At 40.1% G+C, this 27,500-nt stretch overlaps 2 protein-coding genes across 2 annotated transcripts in view; one reads left to right on the plus strand and one right to left on the minus strand.

Moving 5' to 3' along the window:
- LOC138046937 (flavin-containing monooxygenase 5-like) overlaps positions 1–4,017 on the plus strand; it is a 20,166-nt gene extending 16,149 nt beyond the window's left edge. The window contains exons 2-3 of the mRNA XM_068893564.1: positions 999–1,702; positions 3,013–4,017. Coding sequence (XP_068749665.1) covers positions 999–1,702; positions 3,013–3,405 — 1,097 coding nt within the window. The 3' untranslated portion in view covers positions 3,406–4,017. The remainder of the gene's footprint in view (positions 1–998; positions 1,703–3,012) is intronic.
- Positions 4,018–15,966: 11,949 nt separating this feature from the next.
- LOC138046691 (uncharacterized) overlaps positions 15,967–27,500 on the minus strand; it is a 12,828-nt gene continuing 1,294 nt past the window's right edge. The window contains exons 2-6 of the mRNA XM_068893284.1: positions 25,781–25,906; positions 19,059–20,633; positions 17,227–17,591; positions 16,615–17,193; positions 15,967–16,278 (exon numbers count right to left, since the gene is read on the minus strand). Of these exons, the coding sequence (XP_068749385.1) occupies positions 15,967–16,278; positions 16,615–17,193; positions 17,227–17,591; positions 19,059–20,633; positions 25,781–25,906 (2,957 nt within the window). The remainder of the gene's footprint in view (positions 16,279–16,614; positions 17,194–17,226; positions 17,592–19,058; positions 20,634–25,780; positions 25,907–27,500) is intronic.

Raw genomic sequence — 27,500 nt, forward strand, 5'->3', positions numbered from 1 at the left:
TACAATTCACTTCAAGAGTTCGTAAATGTGACACAACATGCACTGACAACGAATATGTAATATATACAATACGAGAGGCAGATCTGTATCACATTTACAAACTCTCGGCTTCGCCTCGAGTTTGTAAATGTACACTGGGTATTTTTGGTGATTCAAGACATTTTAACAGGGAAAATCGAAAAAAACGTTCATGCAAATGAAGATAAATCAGTTAATAAAACAATTCTTTTGTCTTCCCATCGTGAATTATTAATGAGTTTTATAATGTAAACTACTTATTTAATGCACTACACCCAATCATTTGGGAGTTTAAGAAACGCCGACGGCTACGATTACGACATCGCCACAAAACAATGATATCATTGGTTAAAAGAGCATAAATAATCGTGCTGCTCGTGCAACACGGATTTTAGCAAGTATGTTTGCGGTCCTCTGCATAACTACGACGTGGAAATCACCAAAATTGAGGTTTTGACGACAACGTAAGCATCCAACAGAGCATCTTCCATTCTCTATTTCCACTCTGAATTGAAATGAACGAGACTGAATAATCGCGAAAGCAAAAGTTAGGTTTTGAGGTGACATTTTCGTCGACCGTCGCCGTCGTAGATCTTAAACTCCCTGTTATCATTGTAGTACGGGGCATCTAAGCAAAGAAATCCCGGCCAACGGAGAGTTTATGTCAATTTATATGATGCTACGTCAGATATACAACCATAAATAAAACATTTCTTTTGGTTTTTCTTCACAAATGATTAATAAGTTGAATAGACATTCTTAACACTCATGAATGGAAGATAAAGCTCCTTTAAAATTGAGCACACCACAGGTTAAATACCTTAGCTCTATACCAAATATCACGTTTGAAGACAAGGTAATACAATCCAACGTGACACCCATATGTTCAAAGAAGATCCCCTCTGACGAAAACCGGACAACTACCGCTTTTGTACTTTATTTGTGAGGTATTAACCAGTTTTTTTTCTATTTACAAACAGGCATTGGTAACTCTGGAGGCGACATTGCCGTTGAACTCAGCCGCCATACCCCACAAGTTTATCTTAGCACCCGCCGAGGAGCCTGGGTTCTGTCACGAATGTGGGAAGGGGGAGAACCTCTCGACCAAGCAGTATTCACTAGATTCATTAGTCTCTTACCAATAAAAGTTGCTGAATTCTTTTTTACCAGAGCTTTAAACTCAAGATTTGATCATGAGGTATTTTCTGTGCGTCCGCAACATTCACTCTTGAGTCAACACGGGATGATCAATGATGACCTTCCACATCGCATTATCACAGGCAGCATTGTTGTCAAGCCAAATGTCAGCCACTTTACCAAAACAGGAGTTGTCTTTGATGATGGCTCTGAATTGTGCGACGTGGATGTGGTCATATTCTGTACAGGATACAAGATAGGGTTTAAATGTATAGATCAATCTATTCTACCTGTGAGTGACAACAAAGTTGACTTATACAAATACGTGTTTACTCCAAATCTCTCCAAACCAACCCTTGCAGTTATTGGCTGTGTTCAGCCTGCTGGAGCTATTTTCCCGCTGTCAGAGTTGCAAGCACGCTGGGCAACACAAGTCTTCAGTGGTAAGAAATTTCTTCCTTCAAAGGATGTTATGATGGATCACATCGAAATGAAGAGGAAAGAAATGGCACAAAGGTTTTATGCTAGCAAGAGACACACCATACAGGTATGTGTCCACAACACAAATAGTGTGATAATTAATGTAATTGTTTCAGCTGATTCTATCACGTACTTTGCCTGTTATGTTGATAATATAACTTCAATTTTCTCTCATTGTTTGTCAATAATTCTCATTACAACTCATATCCTTAACATTGGAACTATTAAGTTAAGACTTCAAACACTTTATATATATATAAAGAATCGATGCGTCCTCTTTAATTCTTCAACTTATGTACATATATATATACATAAGTTGAAGGATTAAAGAGAACGCATCGATTCTCTGTTACTCTGAGTTTCGCGCCTAAGCGCTCGTCAGACAGAACTTTATTCAACTAAGATCATACCTTCTTATATACAAATTAGATAAGTAGCTAATTAATTCATTAGTGTGATTATCTGATCTACGTGTGAAATAACGATTTTCTAGAGCTATTGTTGGCGGCTTGTGAAATTTTCTCAGTAAAACCTATTCTCGTGGCGGCATTTAGAAATGAGTTCTGTTCTTTTGTTTAATAAAGACGGCTTCTTGGCTCTAATTATTAAGTAAAGTTTTTCTGTCAGGCACACGTGGCACCGCTTTCTTTTGTTGCTGTAGGCCGGGGCGGTCGCTAAAATACTCCAGTTAATTGTAAAATTGGCGTTGTTGTCTATGAGTGTCCAGATATGTTTTGATAGTTCCGTGCTGTTTGAATAGTTTCTGTTCCGAAAAGAAAGTTTGTGCTGCGTGTAACGTTGTTTAAAAGTTCCTTCTGTTAGTCCAATGTAGTTCTTTCCGATGGGGTCGCTTTCTGTTGTTACGTTGGCGTTGTAGACGACGCTTGAGGTCAGACAGTTGTTTTTCAGAGGGCAGTCGTTTTTCTTCCTGCAGTTACAAAACTGAAACTCACACCGCACAGAACAGCCGCAAGAACAGACAAAGAAACATAATTTGGTTTAATCCGCCCTACAGCATGAACGTACAAACAAACATCGGCAGAGGGTTTCTGAACCTCGTCTGCAAACATTTTCCGAAAAATGATCGGTACAACAAGATCTTCGACAAAAGCAACATAAAAGTCAGACAACCTACAAACCATAATTAAGAAGCACAACAGAAAAATCCTCCAATCAAGCAAGACACCTTCCACGGAAAGCAACTGTAACTGCAGGAAGAAAAACGACTGCCCTCTGAAAAACATATATATATTTGCTTCTTTAGTGTTTGATTCACTTGTTTTGTGTTACGTTAATTTTTACCCTGTTTTAAAAGCAATTCCCTTCAAGTAATTTGCCGTTGTTATTATTATTTTTTTTAAATTTTAAATCACCCAGGTTGACTACATTTCTTATGCGGATGAAATTGCTGCTGAAATTGGCTGTAAGCCAAATTTGTGGTGGCTCTTAATCCGTGACCCTGCCTTGGCCCTTAAGTGCATTTTTCGTGGTTGTACCCCGCCTCAGTTCCGTCTTATGGGGCCTGGTGCCTGGCAAGGTGCCAAAAAGGCCATTGAAGATGCTCGAGCAAATGTTGTTTACTCTACAAAGACCCGCAGCCTGCCAAAGAGAGAAGATGCGGGAAAAAGTAACAAACGTGTTTTAGTACTTATTCTAATTTTGTTATTTGTTCTTTCTATCTGCATGAGGAGGGAAGCATTGGGATTTTCTGTTTTGCGGGTTTGGCCTTTTTTTAGCTCGGTTCTTCGGTTTTTGCGCCGAAAATGTTAAGGCCTGGAACGGATTTTAATACCATCAAACTTTTTTTCAAATATCTAGCGTTCCAAAGTTTGAAACGGGTCTTATTAAACAAATTATCATTTCCTAAAGCGCCAGTGATTGACGTGAACATCAATCATATAAATACGTAGTCCTATCACCGAGGAAAGCTGGTGTTACTCACTTTACTGAGACAGCATCACGCGAGAATGGATCGCCCCCATAATGTTTAAGGTTTTAGAAGGAATGGCACCAATGTATCTCTCGGAACTACTACAGGTAAAGCAGCCATCTCGCTATAACTTGCGAAGTGATCAGCAACAACACCTGGTTATTCCTAAAACAAGATGCAAGACATTTGGGGACAGAGCATTTGCAGTGGCTGGCCCAAAGTTGTGGAACAATCTACCACTTTCAATTAGACAATCAGGAACTACCAATGTTTTTGAATCAAATCAAGACTTATTTATTTCAAGATGCATTCGGCCCAAAATTTTATATTGGATTAGAATTTTGTTTATACTTTCACAGAATACGCGATTCAGGGACTGTGATCAGAAAGGGTTTTAGCATTGGAAATTTATGGATTTGGGAATTTGAAGAAAATGTTGAAGATTTGTGTAATTCTGAGCTCATTCTTCGAGAATTAGTTTGCACTTCCAAACATGGTCGTTTCGCTCGCGAACAGCATCCCAGCGTTTCCGATTCGAATCCCTGCACGTGCGCTCCAAAGTTCACTCAACTTTATTTGAGGGCGGTAAAATGAATACCAGACTGAGTATTACTGGGGACGGGTTGTGCGTGAAACGGGATAGGAGTGGCGCCCATCCTTTCCGTAATTGGGGGTTCAGCGTCGACGATGATCGGCCTCTGCCTTCTCTTGTCCTTATTCCGTTGTTAGATCAACCGGAAAAGCATTCAGATCACAAGACGGTAAAAAAAGAAAAGCATATTATTCACACTGTTTCATTATTTCATGTGCCTTGTTTGTTTTTGTGGTAGTGCACTCTAAGTAAACTACAAACTATCTCGCCGGGTTTTAAGAGCGTAAGAGGAGCAAGGATGGCACAGTCGGCTAGTGCGCGGCCTTGGTGTATGAGGTCCTGAGTTCGATTCCCGGATCTCGCGTCCTTGTTTCGACTTCTTTCCTTTCCATGTAGCTAAATAGCTTGAAATACCCGTCAAACGGAGCACTGATGGAGAGGGGGGAGTAAAATGAGCGCACCGTCGACCTCAGGGTTGTCAGTTGAATTACTGTTACGAGTTATCGACGTTAAATATGGTTACTTTAAGAGTGTACGTCCGTGGTAGCAATAGGCACGCAGTGCGTGCATAAATACGAAAATAAACAGGTCTGTTGGAAGCATGCTTGAATTTGTGAGGGTGATGAAGAATGAAGTAGCTTCTATTTCTGTTTCTCGGTTCCCTTCTATTTTCTTAAATCTTTATCTTTAGTATTTTACTGGTAACCACATGTCTTCTCAGGGGGCTATTTACCTAAGACATCTACCAAGGCACTATATAAATGATTTACGGTACCAAAACAATATCGTTTACTATTAGAGCTACATATTACGCAAAGACAACTTGAATCTCCTAAAAAGCAAAACGCAGCTCAGTTGACAGTTATGCAAAACACTTACTGCACTACCACACGTACGCAATGCGTGCCTATTTTTTAGCCATTGACCTTGTGAAAGGGCTGCTAACCGTTGATCCTGACAAAAGAATTACAGTTGATGGAGCTCTTCAACATCCATGGAACAGAAGCCCATGATCTTGAATCGTTTAACTCAGGTTCAGAGCTGGGGTTTTTTAGTTTAAAAAAATTCCATATTTGAATGTAACGTAGCTCGTGCATTTTCCCGCGCGTGCAGCTGCGATCTTATTTTTGTCCATATTTGGGCATAACATTGGGATCCTAAAATCCCCAGCTTTGTTCCAAGGAAAATAAAAGAGTTGGAAATTACACGCTTCAAGGTCATGTACATCTGGTACAGTGGAACCCGGTCAGTACGGACACCGAGGGGGCCCGGTCAGTACGGACACCGAGGGGACATGCCATGTTGTTCGTATTATCCAGGTGTCCATATTAAGAGGGCTCTCAGAAAAATGTCCCGGACCTTATGAAAGCAGACATTTCCTCTAGGAAAAGTACGTTGTTTAATTGCTCAATTTTAACTGTCCACGACAAGGCAGTCAATGGGGAAGACGGCTACGAGCAATGAATGCAGCAAAAGTCAGGAAAGTGAAACTGTAATAGGAGGCAGAAAACCTTATTAAAGGACTGTGGTACAAGGGTCAAATGCAAACACCCGGAAGAAAGGCAAACTGATTAAGATAAAACATGTCACGCTATTTTGCCTCTACGTACTAACCAGTGGAAATCTGTCACATAATTGTGGCAATCAGGAAAAAAGACAGCGCGCACCTAACCAGTGTCCGATATGTGAGAGTTTGTGACTCGGGACACAGAAAATTGTCCGTTGTCCGTATTAAGCGGGTAAATTTTGGAGAAAATATATGATCTTTTCGTTGGGGAAAACGAAACTGTCCGCTATATAGTCTGTATGCGGGTGTCCGTAGAACGGGGTTTCACTGTACTAAGTTATCCCTTAGGCGACAGAAGAGACTCAGAGACTCGTAGTTTCTTTTTTACCACACCTTGAAGTATCCTCTTCATAAAATTGTCTTTTTCCGACAAATTGGCCAAAAAGAGGTCTCCAAGGGGACGCTTACGTCAAACCGATGACATTTGTTAAGAGCTAAATAACGGCTTTTCCCGGAAATTGCACTATTCAGTTGTTTTGAACGAACTCTCAATTAATAATTATTACATCTCGCCCGTGAGCGGCGTGACCTGTGGTATCCTTCCTTCGTTGCTATTGAAGGCCGATACTATTGTAGCTGTTGAGCCCAATAATGTTTCGATTGAGTGCCGATATGATGAAGAAAAGTTGCGCGGTTTATTTGATGGCAGCTTCAGTTTAATCGAGAAATGTGATGCTCACCCATAGCGGTATGCAGTTAGGGTTATGGAGCGAAAATGAACGTGAAAAAAAAAAAGGATTGGCGAGTGAAGCGAGCCGAGCGAGGGACTGGGGAAGGGAAGGGGCGGCGGAGCCTGGAGATATGCCTTTCATGCCGCTGATCCATGATACCAGATCTTGGTATCATGATCTGATTGGCCAAAGTGCTCAATGTTGACAGATTGCGGATGTTGAAAGTTGATGAAGTAGAATGTTAACACTCGAAAGTCACGAACGCATTGTGTAACTTCACTTCAAGAAAAATCTTGAAGCCAGCGATACAGGCGTCTTTGCGAGAATTAGCTTTGCTTTCAATGTGTGGCAAATAAAAAATACGAGTTTGGGATTCTCCCGACTGGTTTTGGAAAGGGTTTAATCTTTCAACTGCTCCCTAGTGTTTTAAAAGAAACTTGGAAAATGTAACTGGAGGACTAGAACGATCGTCATCCGCAATCTGTTAACATTGAGCACTAAAACGATCGACTGTTCTAGTCGCGTGTCGCGGCTGGTATTCATAATGAAAGATCAAGTTGAAGAATTGTCTCGTCTAGGACTAAAAGCCCTTGCGCTTGGGTTAGGAGACGATAAAGGAGAGAAAGAGCTGCGTGCCTTTGAATTCGACGTTGATCTTGTGTATGGCAACACTGAAAGTTGGTGTATATGTGGACCAGTATTCTTTATAACATAATTAGGATAGTACGCGCACTCTCGTTGGTCAATAGCTGTGTTTAGATGAGAGTATGGAAACACGGCTCTGACATCACGAATTTTGATTGGTTGTATGCTGTCAGAAGCGCGTTCTGAGTGCGTGGCTGGTAGGAAATATGAGCGTGTATCAAGGGGCGTTTTCCATTTACCAAGAAATTCCGGTTGGGATGTAAATGGAACACGTTTTTGGTTCGTTCCCCTGGAAAATTTTCGGAATAAACGGAACTTCTGAAAAGGTAGTCCTGTTTTCCCGTTGGAAACTTTCCGATGAAAATGTGTGTTCCATTTACAACTTTTGAAAGGTCTTACCACTTCCAGGCTATTCACGGCCACATTTTTAAATTTTGGTGCGTAAAATCGCAATCACTGGGCTGCGAACGGACCTGAGTTAAATGGAACACGTTTACCCGATGAAAATTTCCACCAAAATTTCCGGAAATTTTTTGTAAATGGAAAACGCCCAAGAAAAACTGTTTCAATCAAGAATTTTCCTTCGTTTGCTACCTTCATTTGTCGAATTATCTTTGAGAAATATTTTATAAAAGCAATAGAGGACTCGGGGAGTTGGGAGAATTCTCGACAGTTATGCAAACCCTCGACTGCATCTCGGGTTTGCATAACTGTCTCGAATTCTCCCAACTCCCCCTCGTGTTTAGATGAGGCTATGGAAACACGGAAAACGTCCTCTATTGCTTAAATAGTTGCTCACCAAATTATTTTACTTAGTGTTGAGTATTTTGAAACCAAAGTTCTTAGGCTAAGTGTTTGAAATTGTTGACGAAACTAAAAGGGATCTCCGCGATGACTGTATGGCCTGCAATTCACCGTTCGAATTCGCGGCACTTTCCTCTAAACCATCTTAATTTTGCTTCGCCGAAGGTGTTACGCCAGTCGGCAGGGATCGGTGCGCAGTGGATCGCTTTGCGTGTGATCCCGAACATTCCTTCTCGAACAGAACATTGCTGAGCGATTCTTGACCCTAAACGACAGCCGCAGTCGGACGACTTGTCTGGCACAAGGAAGGCAAGCCAGTTCAGAAGAATCTTCTCCACTTGCTAATTTGCATATTTAGTGGGCAAAAACAATGGCTTTGCACGCTCTGCACGTGCGTTTTTCACTTTTGTTGATTTCTTTGCCGTCTTCAGCAAAGCAACAACGTGAAATAGCTAAATTTGAGGTTTTATGAAGAACGTCAGCACTTGAGGATAAATTTTCATTTCACTCCTGAGGAATTGCCACACCTTTGTCATATTAAAAAAACTTGGAATAGTCGTGAAGTGATTACAATAATGAGAATTTCTGTTTTGAGATGATGTTCTCGTTATTTCTTCGGAAAGTGAAACGTCGAAAAATCGATATTGATCGTTGCCATTCAGTTCAACCGAGTGAGTGACAAATTGGCATGTCTTGAAAAAATCGAAAATGGTCGTTGACTTATCGATTAGTTTACATCGGAGTAAGTGACAAATTTGCATATTCTGACCCCTAGCGATAGTCGTGAAAATATAATTTATCAAGTATTAAAAAAGGATTTATGTGTTCGTTACTGGGAAGTCTTTCATTTCCTACCCTCTCGGGGAGATGAAAGACTGTAAATTATACGTATCGGTTATGTAAATGACAACAAAATAAATCGTGAAAAAAAACATAGAAGTGGCAATCAGGCTCAGAACTCTCACATGACCCGCTTAGCAACGGCACTGCTTGGGGATTCCATTGCCATTCCTCCCAATACAGGAATCAAAAAACGGGGAAAGAAGATTGGAAAAAAGCCTTCAACAACTAAAAACAACACTCGGTGGTCTCTCTCATATCCAACGCGCTCTCGTGGAATAATTGTTAAGTAGACACTAAGCCTAACATCAAATTTAATGGTATTTGATAGGCCAAGTTAATGACATTCGACAACAAAAAATTAATCCATTCCTCCTAGTACAGGAATCAAAAACGTGAAAAGAATATTAGTAAAAAAGCCTTAAACAACAAATAAAAAGACATACACTCTATTTTGTTTTATACACAAACCAAAGCAAACGAATGAAGCGGCCTATATCCAGTCAGTATTCCAAAGAAATTTCACCTTTTTATCTTAACATTCCTCAAAAGGCTTTAGTAAAAGTAAATTATGATAGTATCGCTGTGCTGATTGTTGAGGCCTCATAAGGGGAGGGAGGAATCTAAGTATCCCGTATCCCTAAATATCCTGTATCCCGTTAATTCCTGTGGTTTGTATCACTATAATACTAGTTCGGTTTTTTAAATACCCTGCATCCCGTTAATTTTCCCCCTATAAATATTCCATATCCCTATAAGTGTTTTTTTACCTAAATATCCCGTATTCCCGATAACCCCTAATAGGGCCTCGTTGTTTCCATTGGCGAATTTAGTAGCACTAATGACGAAATGGTATATGAAATGAATCATATATGAACTGCGGATATGAAATCAAGTGAAGCTATGATCTTCGCAGGTATGAACGCAATTTTTACAATTGCGTAGAGAAGCCTGAAAAATTCAGGACTTCAACCGGGTTTGAGCCATGAAGCCACTGACGTTTGCAGCTGGTCACTGACGTTGGGAGCTGGTCACTTGATTTCATATCCGCAGTTCATATATGATTCATTTCATATACCATTTCATCATTGATTCATTCCTCACGGGACCATTGCAACCCACAAATGACCAGCTCCCAACGTCAGTGGCTTCATAGCTCAGTTGGTTAGAGCGTCGCACCGGAATCGCGAGGTCGCGGGTCAAACGCCGATTTTTGATCCATGTTACACGAGACAGCTTTTAACGCAACTTTGTTGCAGCAACGGTATGTTACACGAGACGATTTTTAACGCAACATTGCTCGCAACACTTGAACCCAGGCTCCTGCTCGACAAATATGGCGGACAATGCATCATTATAACCACAACTTATAATTTTAGTCAACATGAAATCCTGATATTTTACTTTCCAGATTGCACCAGATTGCATGTAAGAGTGTCCAAATTTTCAAAATTTTCTGGGGGGATATGCCCCCAGACCCCCATAGAAATTAGCGCCTAAGGCGCTACCGAGGTACGCTAACGCCCGCTGATTAGTATTCTTGTTCGGCCCCCACTTTCAAAAAATGCTAGATCCGCCCATGAATTGAAAGCTTATGAAAAGCATAAACAAGACTATAAGCTCTCCACCTGATCTTTTTGGTTTGTGATTTCGAAAAAATTATTGCCAAAATTGACGCCGAAATAAGGAGTTATATTTACTTGGTGATGTCAACTGCAATTTGTTGCATGAAGCAAATGCTCGCATTTCTTCCTTTCTGAAAAATATTTTTGATATATGGTCTTAGCTAGTTAATCAGGGAACCAACACGTGTCACTTCAGATTCTATTACCAGGCTAATCGATTTATGCATAACAAATTCCCCAGAGAAGGTTACAAAATCGGGTGTCATTCACCTTGGTATTAGTGATCATTCTCTTGTTTTCTTGACACGTAAGGCCCACTACGACCGTAATGGTCCTCGCATGATTGAGAAACGGCAATTTAAGCACTTCGACAGAAACAAATTTTTAAGTGATCTTAACCAAATGCCATGGGCCAATGTCGATGCGCATTGTGACCCAAACGACACGTGGCGTGAATGAAAAGAAATGTTTCTCAGCTGCGTTGATAAACACGCATCACTAAAATCGAAAAGAGTCTGTAAAAACGATGCCCATGGATTACTGGTGATCTACTTTGTAAAACCACTGAGGAAGAGATTTCCTTAAAAAGAAGGCAATCTCTTCCAATGATTCAGTCGCATGGGATCAATATAAGCGTGCTAGAAACCAGGCAAATAACACAATTAAGCTCGCAAAGAAAATCTATGTTTGTGACAACCTCGAGACTCATAAAGGTAATTTGCGCAAAACATGGAACCTAATTAACGAGCTAACCTGCCGTCACCGCGGCAAGACGTCCAACATCTTGGAGATCAAAGCTGACAATAAACTTGTTAGTAATCTGGTTGATATAGCAGAAACTTTTAACGATATTCCTGGTGTAGATGTAAATCCTGAAGTTTATCTGGAAACCACTGATAAATCGTTCTTTCTGCAAACTCCGGGCATCGATATTGTATTAAACCTCTTAAAGAAAATTGATGATAAAAAAGCCACTGGTCTTGATAAGATTCCAAGTAAACTGTTAAAGATGGCTGCCGGCATTATCGCACCTTCGCTTACCGCCATATTCTCTAAGTCCATCCTCACTGGGATATACCCAAGCGAATGGAAAAAGGGTATTAAATCGGATCCTAACAATTATAGGCTAATTTCTTAAATTCCGATATAGTTTCTATAGTTTTTGAAAAAAGTTGTTTATAACCAACTCTACCATTATCTAAATGAGAACAAATTACTATTAAGTTGCCAATCAGGGTTCCGCTCCTTACACAGTACACTTACTGCTTTGCTTGAGGCGAAAAATGATTGGTCAGTTAACATCGACAATGGGTTATTAAATGGCGTCGTTTTCATTGACCTTACTAAGGCATTCGACGCCATTGATCACGAAATCATCTTGCGTAAAATGTCATTCTTAGGTTTTGACCAGGTAGCTATCAGGTGGTTCCTGTCGTACCTAAGTGGCCGAACCCCAAGATGTGATGTCAACGGCAAGCTATCAACTGCTCGCGATCTCAGGTGCGGCGTACCGCAGGGCAGTATACTGGGTCCTTTGCTATTTCTAATTTATATTAATGATCTCCCCAACTGCCTGCGGGCCGCTGCGCCAAGGATGTTTGCTGATGACACAAACATTACACTATCGGCTAAAACGTTAACGGAACTCAAACAAGCCTTGATCCCTGAACTAAGTAAACTGAGCTGCTGGCTGAAAGCCAACAAGCTTAGTTTAAATGTTGCCAAAACTGAACTTATGATTATTGGGTCAAGGCAGAGATTATCTGTCCAAAATGAAGACTTTGTAATAAGAATTGACGATCAAATCATCAAACCTGGTTGAACATACCAAATCCTTGGGCGTTACCATAGATGCTCAACTTGGTGCAAACACGTTGAAGAAATATGCAAGAACGTATCTTCAGCTATAGGTGCCCTCAAACGTGTGCGACCCTCTATTCCAAAAGAAACTGCCAATGGCCGATTTTTTAGTCGAACTTCGGAAGGCTAAAAAAATAGGAAATACAAGTCGCCTGATGGCCTAATTAGTATGGATTGAAAGCTAAACTATCCTAGATTTGTGCTATGCAAAAAAACCGCATGAAAAAAGACCTATTAGAGGAGAAATGACATTTTTCGCAAAAGTACCGAAAATGGCAATTTTTGGCAAAACGGCAAAGGGGGGACCAAGGGAAATTTTTCAAAAATGGCCGATTTTTTAGTCGAACTTCGGAAGGCTAAAAAAATAGGAAATACAAGTCGCCTGATGGCCTAATTAGTATGGATTGAAAATTCTCAACGAAAACAAAAGAAGACGTTAGCATAATAATAGCTTTCAATTCCCGGAGGATTAGATCGGGACACCAACATGGCCGCCATTTCATTGTTTGGGGACACCAACATGACGGCCGTGACGTCATGTGAAATCCAAGAATTGGACCTTCCTTCTGCATGAATTTGTTTTTCTTTACCTTTTTCTTTGCGCGAATTTTTTTTCTTGGCATTTTCCCTTGCATGAATTTTTTTTGGGTTTTTTCCCCACCCCCCCCCCCCCCCATCACTTTTCTAATGGTCCATCCCTTACCGATGACCTGCGTGTTGCATAATGGCACAATGTATGCGTCTGTACCGTTTTCGGCATGATACCCTTTTCGACATTTTATGCCCCTTTGCATAAAAAGGATAAATTCCGTACACAATAACACCCCTCTGTAACAATCTGGCGACACCTATTCTCAAAAACCGTGAACAAATAGTCACAGTAAATGGTGTAACATCTGATCTTGTCACAGTCCCTTGTGGTATTTCTCAAGGATCAGTTCTCGGGCCAATTTTGTTTCCTTTATACATTAATGATTTTTATCATTGCTCAAAAATTCTTGAATTCACCGATTTGCTGATGATGTCAATCTGTTCTATAGACATAGAGATATTGATAATTTAAAACATAACATAAACATAGTTATTAATTGACCAATCATTGAAAAGTAAATAATGAAAAGAACTTTGCTGGGTTGAGCATGTTCGTCGTTTTAGTGTAGTGGTGAAGACACAGTACTACAGATCTGGAGGTGCGAGTTCGAGTACCGATAAGTGCAGTTCTTTGTTCCCTTACTATGTTGTAATGTTGAGACTGAATTAATAAGTGTACGAATACAGAAGCATGCCGATAAGATAACACCAAAGATTAAGAAAATGTGTTGAGATGCGTAATACAGAGCTCGAGCAGGGCATGTAGTTCCCGGTGTTGTGGTCTGTCTTCTGTGGTATATCATGGTTGGGAGGGTAAATGCTCGGAGATATTAGCTACAGCAAGCTACTCTAAAAACCCGAGGGTAAATAAAAATGTATGATATGTATGATATAAATATCCTTTTTAGGAGAGAGAGGAGGGGTTAAGCTAGGTTGAGTGCATAATTCCATTAATTTAGCCTAGGTCTGAACGGATTCAACCTGAAAGCGGATTTTACCTGCAACATATACCGGTATACGGGTACGGGTAGTGTACCCGTTTAAGTAAAATTTCCATGCAGCCATACCCGTAGAGTTAACGGGCGGGGATTGGTAACGATAGTTTACAAACTGAAGATGGCCGGCTGGGCAGCAAGGTTGCTCTTCTTCTTCTTCAGAAATAAGTTCACTGAATTCTTTAAGAAAGGCTATCAAATATATCCAAAATTCGTCCTTACGAATGTTCTCTGTTTAGAAAGTACTCCGATGATAAAAACTTACTCGTTTCTCCATCATGTCTCCTCTGTCGCTACTCGTAACTCTTCTAAGGGTAAACTGGTTTCTAACCCAGAAAAACGGCTGGGTCTATCGGGTAAGATCAATTTCGTCATTGCAAATTGAAAAAGATATGGCGCTACCCGTTACCCGTAAACCGATTTCGGGGTATCTTAATGTCTCTATTGTCATATTTCCCCTTAATTTTTATCTTTGCCTTTTTAATCAAGCCTGGAAGCATACTACCAAGGATCCCCTAACCCGCTCTATCCCATTTTTTTTACCTTGATGCCTAAGTTTCAACTTTCCCATCTCACATGGTATTATTATTGAGAACTCCAGGAAATGAAAAATCTCGCTCAAGGCCTTTGAAGTATAAGATGATTTGTTTTAAGTTAAAGAAAATTATCTTTCTTACTTCAATGAATCCGGCATTCTTTTATTGAGACTAAGCAGCTACCTGGCAACATCACAAGATACCATGCAACTAAACTACTAAAATATATAGCAATTTTAGAAACAAAAGTATGGGGTATAGACTATCATGCATTCAGTCACTACCAAGGTCTTTTAAGTATTATAAAGCTACATTTTGGCAGCTTACCAGCTTAAAAAGCTTTTAATTGTAAGTTCCAAAGGTCTTCAACGATAAGGTTAAGTAAAGTTAAGAAGGCATAACCATGCATAGCAATAAATTGCGCAAATCATTGTGTTTGATATTTGTACAAGTTAGCAGTCCGTAATCAGGAGAGTCCATATTCACCACCGAGTCTCTTCGTCAACACAGGTGTACATGATTCCATTTTTGGAAGGCTTAATCTTCTTCATACAATGAAATTACTTAATTAATTTTTTGAGATGACATGGTGCTGCACACGCATTGCTTTCCCTTTCATTTACTAAACTAAACTGCTGACTTTGTCTACTCCTGAGCTTGTTCATTGATCAGAACATAACAACTGAATGCTCCAGATTATTAGATTCTTGTAAAGTACGATATTCTCCAGATTAGTATACATCATGGTTGTGGCTATATATGCAAGGCAAAGCGAAGTCGCTCTGAAGCCCCGAGGGTTCACACTGATGGAGCTTATCCCGATTTCTGTAGTTTGAAGCGACTGAGACTATTGCTACTCACCCCTTGACGGAACACTAAACCGAAGCATGCTCGTCCCCTGCAATATGTCTCAGGCGACCATCTGTACACCTGAGTGAGAATAGACAGTGCGGAGCAAAGTTTCCTGTCTTGGAAAACAGCAAAGCGACAACGCTGAGCCTTCAACCAGTCTGGCACACTGACTGGGCCTCCAGGAATAACTGTTCGCACAGGAGATCAAACACTTTTACTTCTTTCAAAAAATTCCTTTGCTTATAAAATCTGAAACTATTTACGTTTAATTATTTTAACATGTAAATGAACTCAATAAAAGACTCTTGAACCTCGTTCACTACTTGTCTCAAGGCTATGCTCACAGTTATACTGTGGGTTTATGTTGTCGACTAGCTGTGTATCAGTATAAGTTGCAAACGGCAGGTTGGTGATCGGTTCATGTCAATCCTTGCTTTGGTGATTGTTTTTGGAAGAATGCGATCCGTGTCATTCACATGCGATCTGCCTCCCGTGACAACTTTATGTTGTCATCAGTTGAATGTTCATTTTAATTTTATCTTTATATTACTACCTGGTAAGGAACTCACGATACAAGATTTAGATTATCCAAGACTTCGGGGGGGGGGGAAATTAAAGGAATGTGCCGTGACGAATTTCAAACCTTGAGACTTACGAGGTAATCTTTTATGTTCTATTCCTGATAACAATTTCACGATCAAATAAGATAATCATATGCTGCCAGGTTACATTAATGAAAGACTTAAGGTTCTATATTTCTACTAAAGAATGCCGTTGTCAGCGATAATCTTCAGTCAGTCCAGTTAATACTCAAACAAGCCAGTCAGAAATGAGTATCGAATGCCGCTCTCGGGTTTGCGTGATGATCCAGCTTCTTTCTTGTGTCAAATGCCACTTTGTCAGCATCTTCTTCCTCAAGGCTACCGTTGTCGCTTCCTTCAAAGCCAAAGTTGACTGATCGACGTTCAGCTGACTCTTTTGGCTGCTCATGAATAGTAGCAAGTGCAAAGGTTACTGCTCCACTCTCCTTTCTTGCGTCAAATGCCACTTTGTCAGCCTCTTCTTCCTCAAGGCCACCGTTGTCGCTTTCTTCAAAGCCAAAGTTGACTGATCGACGTTCAGCTGACTCTTTTGGCTGCTCATGAATAGTAGCAAGTGCAAAGGTTACTGCTCCACTCTCCTTTCTTGCGTCAAATGCCACTTTGTCAGCATCTTCTTCTTCAAGGCCACCGTTGTCGCTTTCTTCAAAGCCAAAGTTGACTGATCGAGGTTCAGCTGACTCTTTTGGCTGCTCATGAATAGTAGCAAGTGCAAAGGTTACTGCTCCACTCTCCTTTCTTGCGTCAAATGCCACTTTGTCAGCATCTTCTTCAAGGCTACCGTTGTCGCTTTCTTCAAAGCCAAATTTGACTGATCGAGGTTCAGCTGACTCTTTTGGCTGCTCATGAATAGTAGCAAGTGCAAAGGTTACTGCTCCACTCTCCTTTCTTGCGTCAAATGCCACTTTGTCAGCATCTTCTTCCTCAAGGCTACCGTTGTCGCTTTCTTCAAAGCCAAATTTGACTGATCGAGGTTCAGCTGACTCTTTTGGCTGCTTATGAATAGTAGCAAGTGCAAAGGTTACTGCTCCACTCTCCTTTCTTGCGTCAAATGCCACTTTGTCAGCATCTTCTTCCTCAAGGCTACCGTTGTCGCTTTCTTCAAAGCCAAATTTGACTGATCGAGGTTCAGCTGACTCTTTTGGCTGCTTATGAATAGTAGCAATTGCAAAGGTTACTGCTCCACTCTCCTTTCTTGCGTCAAATGCCACTTTGTCAGCATCTTCTTCCTCAAGGCTACCGTTGTCGCTTTCTTCAAAGCCAAAGTTGACTGATCGAGGTTCAGCTGACTCTTTTGGCTGCTTATGAATAGTAGCAATTGCAAAGGTTACTGCTCCACTCTCCTTTCTTGCATCAAATGCCACTTTGTCAGCATCGTCTTCCTCAAGGCCACCGTTGTCGCTTCCGTCAAAGCCAAAGTTGACTGATCGAGGTTCAGCTGACTCTTTTGGCTGCTTATGAATAGTAGCAAGTGCTAAGGTTACTGCTCCACTCTCCTTTCTTGCATCAAATGCCACTTTGTCAGCATCTTCTTCTTCAAGGCCACCGTTGTCACTTTTCTCAAAGCCAAAGTTGACTGATTGAGGTTCAGCTGACTCTTCTGGCTGCTCATGAATAGTAACAAGTTCAAAGCTTACTGCTCCACTATCCTTTAACGTGCTAGATACTGATGGCACGTTAAAGTTACCAGTTTGCACTTGTTCGTTCAGCAAATTTTTCCCTGTCATTCCTCGTATTTCGGTCTGGAGTTCATTAAGAGGCAAAAGCAACGCCAGGCAACACGAAAGAGACCATTGTGGATTTTTGCGCCACTCTTTAATAAAGCGGAAAAAATACCTGCCGTACTGGACTAAAAAAAAGAAGAAAAAAAAGGAAGTGAATATGTTTGTATGGTATCGCAAGTGAACGAGAAGCCGAACAATGGAGCTTGGTACTTTGCAAAATGCGTATTTCGCCCGACTGTTTTTTTCCCAGTGGTTGTAAAGGCCCGGATGTTTGTTCGGGTCACTGTATTCCAATCACATTGTAAGATGCTGAAGTGTTTTCGATCGAAATTGAGTGAAATTTTTCAGAAGAACTTACTTTGTTTCAGTAAACACAACTCGTATGATGGTTTAAAAAAGAACACTAAGCATAGTTGAGCTTTGCCACCTAGCTAACCTCTTTGATTGAGTTTGCTAAATTTAAGGAAGGTGTCTACTAATTCAAAGGTATTTTGCCCGGTTTAATGAATATGCGGGAAACGAAGATCTTGACAAGAGTTATTGAAATCCAAAGAGAAAATTGGTGGTAACCACGCATTTTTCGAAGATAATTTTATCAATATTATTTGTAAAAAGCTTGAAATGCAAAGCAATGTATGAAGTTTTTTTTCCAAATTTAAGCTTAATTGTCTCTGAAAAATGCGTGGTTACCCCCAATTTTCTTTTTGGATACCAAGAGCATTTGCTAAGTTCCGCTTTTTCCACAGTTTTGAACTGCGCAAAAATATCCCTGTATTAATAGACACCACCCATGCGAAATCCGAGTATCTCGAGATACGCAGAACGTATGCGCGATAACAATAGTTGTCACCGTCCATAAGTTGAAAATTTCACTTTGACATTGCAACTCAATCAATCTTTTTTATACCACAAAATGGAAAGTAATGAGCAAACAGATATTTCTGATGCTAAAGAAGAGGAAATTAGATAAGAGTGTTGTTATGGTATGAATGGGCTCCCCAGCACAGTCACAAATAAGTTTATTTTTAGAATACCCTTTCCCGGGAAAACCAGTTGTCATGTCCTTGAAAAAAACATGGCAGAATCAGTCACGAACTCTAACCTTAGCCCTTACCGTAACATACAGCAGTGCACTTTATTTGGAAGATACCACGCACGATTAAGACATAGAATCGGTTTGAACTTTACGGTCCCAATTCCTTTTTTTTTTTTATTTTCTTTGATCTCCGAGAGGGCGGGGAGTGGCACTATTTACTTTGCCCAATGATGTGCACACCATGCTTAAATTTGACGAATAAAAAAGAAAGTTCATTGTTACAATATAGTGACCTAGTTAAGAGGATGGTTGTTCATTGCAGAAAAGTCAAAGGCAACCATAGAGGTCCGAGTTTCTGGCACAAGATTGGATTAGAAAATAATGTTGATCTATCACTTGGTGGTCTTGCCTCAGCACTGTCACAAATTGATTTATTTTAGATTCACTTTGCGCGCGAAACAAACAAAGGGCCACCATTTTTAACCAATCAGATGAAGTCATGCCACGCGTTCCCAACTCTCTTTGATTTAAGTTAAAATACGAACAAAATACTTACCCACAAGAATTGCAATAACGAGAAAATTTGCTCCAAATACCAATGCGTTGAACATAATATGGTCCACGTATGATTCCAGCGAGGATTTTGTGGTCTCTGCTGGTATTCTACTGACAACACCTATTGCGAGATTGACGAATGTGACGGCAAGGGAAGAAAGCATCAGGCTGTTCTCAAATGGATCCGCTATTGGCCGCTTGTACGCAAAGAACATACCATAGAGACCTGACATGACAAATGCTAACCCAACGTAGGCTCTGCTCTCACCTCCTATCAGGATAATGCCTGAAGTTAATGTCACCTTTCGAGCCGTTTCAACAAGTTCCCAATACCATGTGTGAGTGTTGTAATTTGCGAATAAAAAGTGTAATCCTGTGACAATTTCTGGAATTGAATGCTGGGAATGTGTGGATTCATCGTCGGCTCTGTCGCCATGTTGCTTCAATGACCTTTGGTGCCTCCACAGAACTACCAAGACAGCCAGAGGTAGAAACATGATGTACAAAACACTACAATATGCAACAATCACAGATCGTCGGAATTCTTGGCTGGAACACTTGACATTAAAGTCAACTTTTAGAAACGCATCGCACTTTCCATGTTTTTCGTCAAGGCACAGTGTTCGACAGGCAAGGGGAAGAACATGTGCTGTCTTGGAGCAGGTGCTTAGATAGGTTAGGTAAAGGAAAAAAAAGACTGTTCTGTAGACCAACTGCTTTGTTTCGGAAATTTTCCTCACTTTTTCCACTTGACTCGGGAAGGTCTTTCTGCTTAATAAGACCTTCCTAATGCCATAAATAATAAATGCTAAAATGATGACTGCAGCATTGATACCGAGAACAGTAAACAATCTTACAAAAGCATTGACTTTTAGATCTGGAAAGAGACAGTGGATAGGAGCAATCTGGATAACATTTAGCTGTAATATCTCAGAATATTTCCCAATAAACTCGAGAGAGTCTGGCCATTTGATGTATGCAAATGCATCGAGAACTCCAAATGTTACCTGGTAGAAACCGATAACAATTTTTACTTTTCCAAGAATTATGTCAACTAAGAAGCGATCTTGTTTCTTCTTGGCTTGTTTCCTGCTTCTCCAAACCACAACCACAGCGATTATAATAACTACTGCTGCTATGACGGAAAGCTGTGCTATCATCCATGCTGTTGAGGGGCACTCTTTGCATGTCTTGAACTGTTTGTAATATCCAGAACTACACACTTCACACAATGGTCCTTTATATCCAGCAAAACATGTGGAGTTCATACCTCCCAGACATGATTCCGGTCTTAGACATCTATATTCTTGAGGAAGAGGGTATCGGTACTCGATGATAGATTGGTGTGCAACAGAAGAATTCCGCTGTAAGAAGTCGCTGAAGGATTTGTAAAGTTCTTTGTTTGTATCGTTCTCCCATTTCCACCAGTAACCCGGTTGAAGACTAACAGTGCCATTTTCGCATTTTAATCCGGGTCGATGTTCACATGACTCACAGCCTTTAAACATGTGCCTTCGAAAATATCCATTCAGACAGTAACATGCCCGAAATCCAGCAAACGAATATGTATCCGTCCCTGAGAAAAATCAAACAGCGCAATTAACTTATTTATTCATTTATTAGTAAAAAAATGACGAAAGATAGTTTAATTTTGTTATCTTATCTTTTCCGTGGTGTCTATAAACGGTTATTATAATTCATTCATATTAACAAATCTATGTTTTGCACCAAGCCTCTAATGCTGTTCACATCTTTTACCGAAAAACTGAACTCAAGGCAATGCAAGATCTAAGAAATTGTTTTGGAACATTGCATGATACTACCACTGAATCCTCTGGAATATACCAATGTATGAAAGACTTCTGCTTTGCAAATTAATCAATATCATTTTACTACAATTTTTGACTGCTTTTAAAGAGTTACCCAGACACTTTCTTTCATCTTTTGTAACTTTTGACAGCCTTAAGTGTCATATAATAAATGAAGGTAAAAAAGGATTTCCTTTTAAAATAGGGGAAAAGAACCTGCGAGTCGATTTTGGCAAGAGAGGGAGGAAAACCGGACCTGCCAGAGCAAAACCGTCGAGTCAGGTTTCAGTCCACATACGATTGCAATGGTGGGAAGCGTTGTCTATGATCATGTCATTCTGACCATGCATGTCATCCTGACTCCTAGAGTTCCATTTCGTCTCTGGTAGAACTTCATATTTCTCTGGCACTATGAATCACTAAAGCGGTCGAGATATGAGAGTCTTCAAATGACAATTTAGAAACGTTAGCAAGGCCGTGAAGGAAAAGATACAAAAAAGGTATGCAACTCTTGATTTTTCATCAAATTTCTCTTGCTGAGACGATGAACGCTCCATGAAGTTAATCAAGAAATCGAGTTTTGACTTGGCCTTTGGGCCTTAGAGTTGCTTTCTTTCCTTATTGGTTTCTATTAGAAATCGTAAAACTTAAAGAGCTGCTTACGACCAGCCTCATTCCGACATTTCCTCGTCTGCTGGGCCCAGTTGTTCAAAAGCCGATTAATGGTAATCCCAGATTAAAAAATAACCAAGGAGTTTATTTCTCTACTCCCAAATGCTGTTCAATGCTGATATTCGGCAAAACTTTACATTAGAAGAAGTCAATCTTGAAAAACAAACATCAACAAAAGAAAGTTGAACCAAAAAGTTGAAAACATGAAACAAAAATTTACGCTAATCCTGGATTAAGTTAATCGGCTTTCGAACAACCGGGCCCAGCTGAATGTTTTGTATAATTGTGTGGGGCATGCATTTTTTTTTTATATATCTGGCAAAAAATCTTTTTTCAATGCCGGCAAATCGTTCTCCTATTCATCTGGCAAGAATTGTAATGTACTTGCCACTTAATTAGATTAAGCCATCACGTCTGAGAGGCTTTTAGGCAGAACTCAAACATTGACCATGATGTGTTCATTTGAAAACGAAAGCGAAAAGATCGCATCTTATTGGCCTCTTGATCATGTTTAGAGAAATGATCTCCGGTGAACCGTTTCGAGAAGCATACAAGAGAATCTCTAAAACCACTACTTCTTTTGTTAGAGCGTCTGAATGGTGTTAACCGATTAGCGACCAACGGCGATAAATAAAACTGACGGCCGACAATTACCGATTACTGACAGGAAAACCGACACTGACACGGTCTGGCAGTGTGGGGATGTCTGTATTTGGAAAAAATGCGCAATGATTTTTTTAAACATGTCAATAGTATTTTGTATGCTTTGCTTCTAGTTTATGAAATGTTAATCCTTTGGTGGGCTCTATTTCACCAGAGATATCCTGAGGCGCTTTTGCCATTTTTATCGAAACGACCGGAAATTTCTGTACCATTTGTTTGTACCACTAGAACCAGGCTCCGATGCGAGGATTCGGGCATTGGCCGCCACATTTATTTGTACCAAGACTGTTACGGCATTCGCAAATAGATTCACAACTGGAACGGCTCATTCCGTTTCTCATTTCATCGGTAGGGAATGTCCAGTGCCATCTGTCAAAATATTCTCACCGAAAGTTACGCTTAAATAGTAAGCGCCACTGTTTCTTCTCCTTTTCGAGGAGGAACGCAGGCTCATTTTCCGAACAGCGGCTTGTAATCGAGGGCTGCAGTTGTACTGCAGTATTTTCACAGCCTGTTCCGACTGTTGTGCCTGTACGTTGTATTTCCATGCGGCCGAGTCATGAGCGGAATTATAAAAGTGATCTTAAGTTTCTTTAATTTCGAAAGGGTGAAGAAGTGGCAATCGTTCCAGTGGACATATCAAAACATCAAGGAGTCCTTGAGTGAAAAAAAAAAAAAAAAAAAAAAAAAAAAGAATAAAACATCTAACGGAAAATTTTTAGGAGTGAAGAAACAAGCCTTTCAGCAGTGAATTGGCGGGTTCTTATTGAAGCTAGTTCCCCTGGCATAATCCTCTGCTGGTAAATGCGAGAACTTTTCTATATAAATAGTCACAGATCGACAGTGGCAACTTGCCAAATTTGATATCCGATGAAGGCAGCAGTGAGCTCAACGGTACGTGTTGGTTTTGGTCGTTTTTGTGTGCTGCAGAGTTTGATGTATTCAGAGTAAAGGTCAAGGCCCGGTTGCTCAAAAGCGGGTTAAACTAACCTCAGGTTAGGCTTTACCAAGAGGTCAAATTTAGTAACCGTGGATTTGTTAATCCGAAGTTGAGATAGCGTTGTTCAAATCACAAGATACATGTTCATTCAAACAAATCGAGGGGATATGCTCCGTAGAGAAGACTTCACATGTTACAGATGTTTCAGCTGGAAAACTGAAGATAGTGACGAGCCTCTCAGAAACGATATCCATCTTTTCTGGAGATTCTCGTTTCCCTGTAAGTTACCTTTGGATTTCATTCTAAGGGTATGAAACTTGAAGGAGTGTCTTTGAAGCAAGCAAGCGTCGACGTTACAAAGATTGACAACTATGTAAAAGATACTGTGAATAAGGTGAAGCAACACTACCAGTTGACACCGGAGATTCTGCAGCCAGTGGTCCACAAGGGACTGTACCCTGGAAGACGCAAAACAGGTCGTACTCTCCTTTCACTCAATTTGCCATGTGCCTTTCTCCTATAGCACCTATAGATACCACCTTTACCAAGTAAATAGTGTAACGTCGCTTTTTTGGCTTGGAAAAGTCGCGCTCTTTGCGATAGGTTGATCGTTTTCAAGACGCTCGCAAGAAAATCGAAATGTTTTCTCTCCTAAGAGCAAATTCTTGTTGATTCCAATAAAATTTTGACTGGGAAAACTGTTTGTTGATCATTTTGTCTTGTTAATTCATAGTTGTCTTTAGAAAGCAAAGTTGTGTTGACATCAACTATTGACTAAACTTGAGTTTATGCAAATACACACGAAACACGAAGGGGTGGTGTTAACGATTACGTTATAAAACAAATGGTAAACGCCTCAGGGTGCACTATTGAGTTGGGAGTTTGCTAAGCACTCAAGAAGCGACTCTTACGCTTCTCTCGTGCTTAGCAACCTCCCGCGTGCTGAGCCTTTTACCATTTGTTAATTGATAGCAATAAAAGCAAGGTGACACACGCTAACACCAACCCGGTGTGGCCGGGGTGCTAAACACATCCGTCTGGTATGTTAGCTACGCCATGCTGATGAGGCCCAAAAGGCCGAAACAGCTGTCCATGACTGCTAATTGACCGGGTGAAATGGTTGTGCGCATGCGTGATGTGTTGGCCACACCGGGTTGGTGTTACCGTGTGTCACCTTGCTTTTATTGCTGTTAATTGATAGTTGTCTTTATGACACTGGAGACCATTTATTGGGTGATTACTTCAAGAAAGATAATAGTCTAATTGTCTTCCTTTGATTACTTCGATGCCCTGTAATCAACAGGAAAACAAATCCACATGTAGAATAAATGCAATAGGCCACTTTCGAAAATATCACAAGACTCCTTGTTTGTCTCTCCAAATTTTACATAAAGCATTGTTTCCAGTTTCTCTCGGGACCATTGTAAATCCCAAAAGAAAACAAAAACAATGCTTATGCAAAATTTGGAGGGACAAACAAAGAGAATTTTGGTATTTTCGAAAGTGGCTTATTTATTGGCATTTGTTAAGAAAGGTGAAATAAATGATCACATTGCGTTAACAAACCAGACTTATCATAAGGTCTAAGTGCAAGCAAATAAATGGATTTTATTTTAACTTGTTAACTTTGTATACAGTTTAAACTGAGCGCATTTTCATTCATAAACTGAGATTTATCGACAACCGACAGAGATTGTAAATTTTAACTGACAACCGACAAAGTGATTAAATTTTAACTGGTGACCGACACGAGGGCCCCTTTCAGACCCTCTGTTAGGTTCATAGTGATATTACTAATGCCATCTATCAACACCGCACTGATGCTTTGCTTTAATTAGTCAACTGTCTGTTTTAAGATATTGTTATTGAAATTTTAATTACTTTGGACTTTCCCTAATGCATATAGCGATATTTCTTGTTTACAAACATTGAAGTCACATTCGTGCTATTCAAATTTGCCAACCACGGAACAAAAGAAGTCATTGTTTCAGCAGCCAGTTTGGTTGGCATATTAATAACAATGGTGACATCACGGAAAAAAAAAAGCTATAGCTGATCTGTTGGCGAGATATATACCTTTGAAGTAATTGGTATATTTCTAGCGACGTTTGATCCGGCTCAAGATGTTGCGAAATATTCTTTTACGTTTCGGCTGCAAGACTTTTTGAAATGGCCAGCCAGATTAGTTGCAACGTGTAGTGGTAGTCGTTTGAAAGCGTTTTCAAGAGTTATTAGTAATGCCAAGATCAGTCATTCTAATGTTGCCTGTCTTAAAGTCTTACTCAAACCCGTATGCATATTTTTCAGATAAACAGGCTCATTGAAGCATAGTTCGAATTTTTTTTTTTACGTCTAATGGACTTATTTATCATCAAGACAGCGTAGTATCTTTCACAGTCGTCGACTCTTGAGCAATGAATTAGTAAGCACCTTCTCTCGTGGGGTGAGATTGAATGTGGATGCTTGAAGAAGAAAGCCCTTTTAATTTGATAGTCTTGTTGGTTTGATAATTGACAAAATGTTCTTGACAATGCCTGTTCTTTCATGTTAAAAGGTCTTCGATTGTGCGTTGTTGACTTTACTGACTTTTGCCTAAATTTCTGGATTTAGTTTAATTGTATCTATATTCTAGTATCTAACCTTGAGAACATGCACTGCAGTCAAAGTAACTTTTTCCAGGTGCCTTATTAAAGTGAACAAACGTGCCGTTTGGACACCTCTTGCAACTGTCGCTAACAAAAGCCGGAGTGTCTGTGTAGTAACCACCTGTGGAGCATATAGATAATATCATGGTACTCTTTCTTGAAGAATAAAAAGCGCAACGAGACAGCAAAGCATCATAAGTACATACTGCTACTACCAATATTGATAATAATAATAATAATAATAATCATAATCATAAAAACTAGCAGTAATAATAACGATAACGATAACGATAATGAGAATGATAATGATAACAATAATGATAATGATAATGATAATGATAACAGAACAAAGAGTGACAGACAAATGCGGTCCTGAGAACACAGCCCAACTCAAAAAGAGAAAACAGAAAGAAAGGGGATGAAAGACATGACAAAAGGTCACAAATAGTGATGATTATTTGAAAATAGAGACAGAAAGTTTTATCAAGACCTCGTAAGGGGAAATAGGCATTTTGCCGCTAGTGATCACGTGATATAAAAGCCGCCACAATGGAGAGCAAATTGCACACTGGGACATGCAATGCTCTACCAGCTGAGGTACGTCTAGATGAGACAGTTGCTTAAGTGCGAGCATCAACAATTTGAAAAACTATTTTATTGACAATGCATTGAAATACGAGCTGATTCAGATATGGAAATTAAAGAAATGTACAATAATTGCTGTCAGATTGCGGGTTACCCGCACTTCAAATAAACGTTTCTTTCCTTCATCAGTCCTTTCACGGGAACACATGAGTCCAACAAATTGACCTGCTTCCAATTGCAATTGTGTGGCTTCATAGCTCAGTTGGTAGAGCATTGCACCCGCATCGTAAGGGCCTGGGTACGAATCCCGTTGAAGCCGCCTGACTTTTTTCTTGTGTCAAAATAAGAAATTTGCTTAAATTGTCCTGATTGATAAGTGCGAGCATCACTTCAATCTTTCGAAAAACTAATTTAATAACAATGCATTGAAATACGAACTGATTCAGCTATGGAAGAAATGTACAATAGCTGTTACTACAGTTGATCCCAGGTTTCAGCTGTGTTAGTTCCAGAGCGCGTGGAACCGAGGCTTTCGGGTCAACATTCGATCCGACATAAAGGAGAGTATGAAATTTAGCGCGAGAAATGCCGAAAAAATATAATGAAGTTCTTTCCAGAATTTACGTTTTTCTTAGAAGAAGGGAATCTACAGTCGTTGAATAGAAGCTGCCCATGTCTCGCACATTTGGGCTTGTTACTTCAGTTAACACATTCATATAGTTTACAGTGCCTTGCCATACTTAACTACACTAAAATTAGGTCAGACAAACCTCGAATTACTCGAAAAAAAGCGAAGGAAACAGTCAAGAATCAAGGAATCACACATTCCTTCAATAAGAAATTCTTGATCTGACCTGAAAGCCTCGTTTTCGCTCCTTTTGAAACTAAGACCGCTGTGACGTGCGCTCGACTGTAATAACAGCTATTGCGCCTGTTATGATTGGATCACGAGTAGCAAACGCATAGTAACAAACACAATTGAAGTGTGGCCAAGAAATAGGAATAGAGTGCTGCCGAGTTGAATTAACACAGAGAGCGTGCATCTTGGAAACTGTTAGTATCATACGGAAATGCTTAAAGGAAAGGAAAGGAAGGAAAGGAAGTTTATCTTGCGCTGGAGCACTAATTGG

Source organism: Montipora capricornis, chromosome 4 (assembly GCF_036669925.1).
Source record: "Montipora capricornis isolate CH-2021 chromosome 4, ASM3666992v2, whole genome shotgun sequence".
NCBI lineage: Eukaryota > Metazoa > Cnidaria > Anthozoa > Scleractinia > Acroporidae > Montipora > Montipora capricornis.